The sequence below is a fragment of the Fukomys damarensis genome, unplaced genomic scaffold (assembly GCF_012274545.1).
Source record: "Fukomys damarensis isolate Sample0158 unplaced genomic scaffold, DMR_v1.0_HiC HiC_scaffold_56479, whole genome shotgun sequence".
NCBI classification, from domain to species: Eukaryota; Metazoa; Chordata; class Mammalia; order Rodentia; family Bathyergidae; genus Fukomys; species Fukomys damarensis.
In genome coordinates, this window is record NW_022957391.1 from 1 (window position 1) to 1112 (window position 1112).

Genomic DNA, 1112 nt, shown 5'->3' on the forward strand with positions numbered 1-1112 from the left:
AAAAAAAAAAGACATACACCTTTTACTCTTATCAAAAGGTATTCTTCATCAGTGAAAATATTTCTGGTAATTTCAAGGGCTTCTGGTAATGTACTGTATGCAGAAGGAAGAAAATGTCAGTAGAATTAGCACCGAATATCTAGATTCTGGGTAGTAATCCTCTGGGTAATACTTATTCCATGAATGTTGTTTCCTATGCAAGTTTTTATTTCAAAATCAACTTACTCTGTATTCTTGGGCTGTAAGGATCTTCTATTTTAAAAGCAGGATCTAAAGCACGAAATATCACCTAAAAAAATACATATAAGAGTGGTTGGTATTTCTACAAGGATCAAAAGGTAGACTTACAAGTAGGAAGTAAAACAAAGAAGCAAACCCACCTCTCCTTCCGTTGAGGGCTCAATGTCAGAGTATCGGGAGTCACAGATGATGTCGTCAACTTTCTTCATGGGGCCGGTGCAGATGCCGGGGAAAGAGCTCTCACAGTCATAGGCGAAATATCTGTACACGCCCCAGGTTTTCCCAAAGTCAGAGGACCGCTCGATCAGCATTGCAGCTGGACGGAAAGTCTGTAAGTAGGGAGCAAAAGTCTCGTTTGATTTGCATTTTTTAAAATCACTGATGAAAATGTCACTATGTGCCGCAACCCGACTGCATGTGGTTGGTATCTCGGGCTGTGGCTGGATTTTAAATACTTCAAGCTGTTCCATGGAGCCTCTTTTTGCAAGGAAAGTGTCTACTCTCTAAATTTTGTACTTTTCCCCATCCCACTAGATCAGCAGGGTGTTTGTCTTTAGGAGCTGACTATAAACAGTCCCTCACAGCAAACAAACTGTGGTATGCTTAGCCACCCAGCCCAAAATGTGAGTGTGTTTCGGTGCTTATTTTTTCCTTTCTTGGTGTAATTACTCAGTGCTGTGGGTCTGGTCTACTCTGCCAGCCACATGACAGTTGTACATCTGCTACAGAGTTCAACATGGTACCGATAGGGGCACCAAAAATTTACAATACAATGTGGCTCACAACACAGCAGTCACTCAAGAGCGTGATCTGAGAAAAAGAAGAAGTACTAACTCAACAAACTGGGGAAGCCGGCAATGCCTCTGGCTAGG

At 42.0% G+C, this 1112-nt stretch overlaps 1 protein-coding gene across 1 annotated transcript; it reads right to left on the reverse strand.

The window, feature by feature from the left end:
- Positions 1-205: 205 nt before the first annotated feature.
- LOC104858434 (laminin subunit beta-1-like) lies at positions 206-710 on the reverse strand. The gene is made up of 2 exons (XM_010618703.1): positions 381-710; positions 206-289 (listed from the first exon to the last, which is right to left on the reverse strand). Exons 1-2 carry the CDS (start codon positions 708-710, stop codon positions 206-208), a joined length of 414 nt encoding a protein of 137 aa, XP_010617005.1.
- Positions 711-1112: the final 402 nt, after the last annotated feature.

Coding starts and splice junctions, on each gene's coding strand:
- LOC104858434 (XM_010618703.1), bottom strand. CDS start 710: ATGGAACAGCTTGAAGTATTTAAAATCCAGCCACAGCCCGAGATACCA. Junction 290..380: donor AGCCCTCAACGGAAGGAGAG/GTGGGTTTGCTT, acceptor GTATTTTTTTAG/GTGATATTTCGTGCTTTAGA.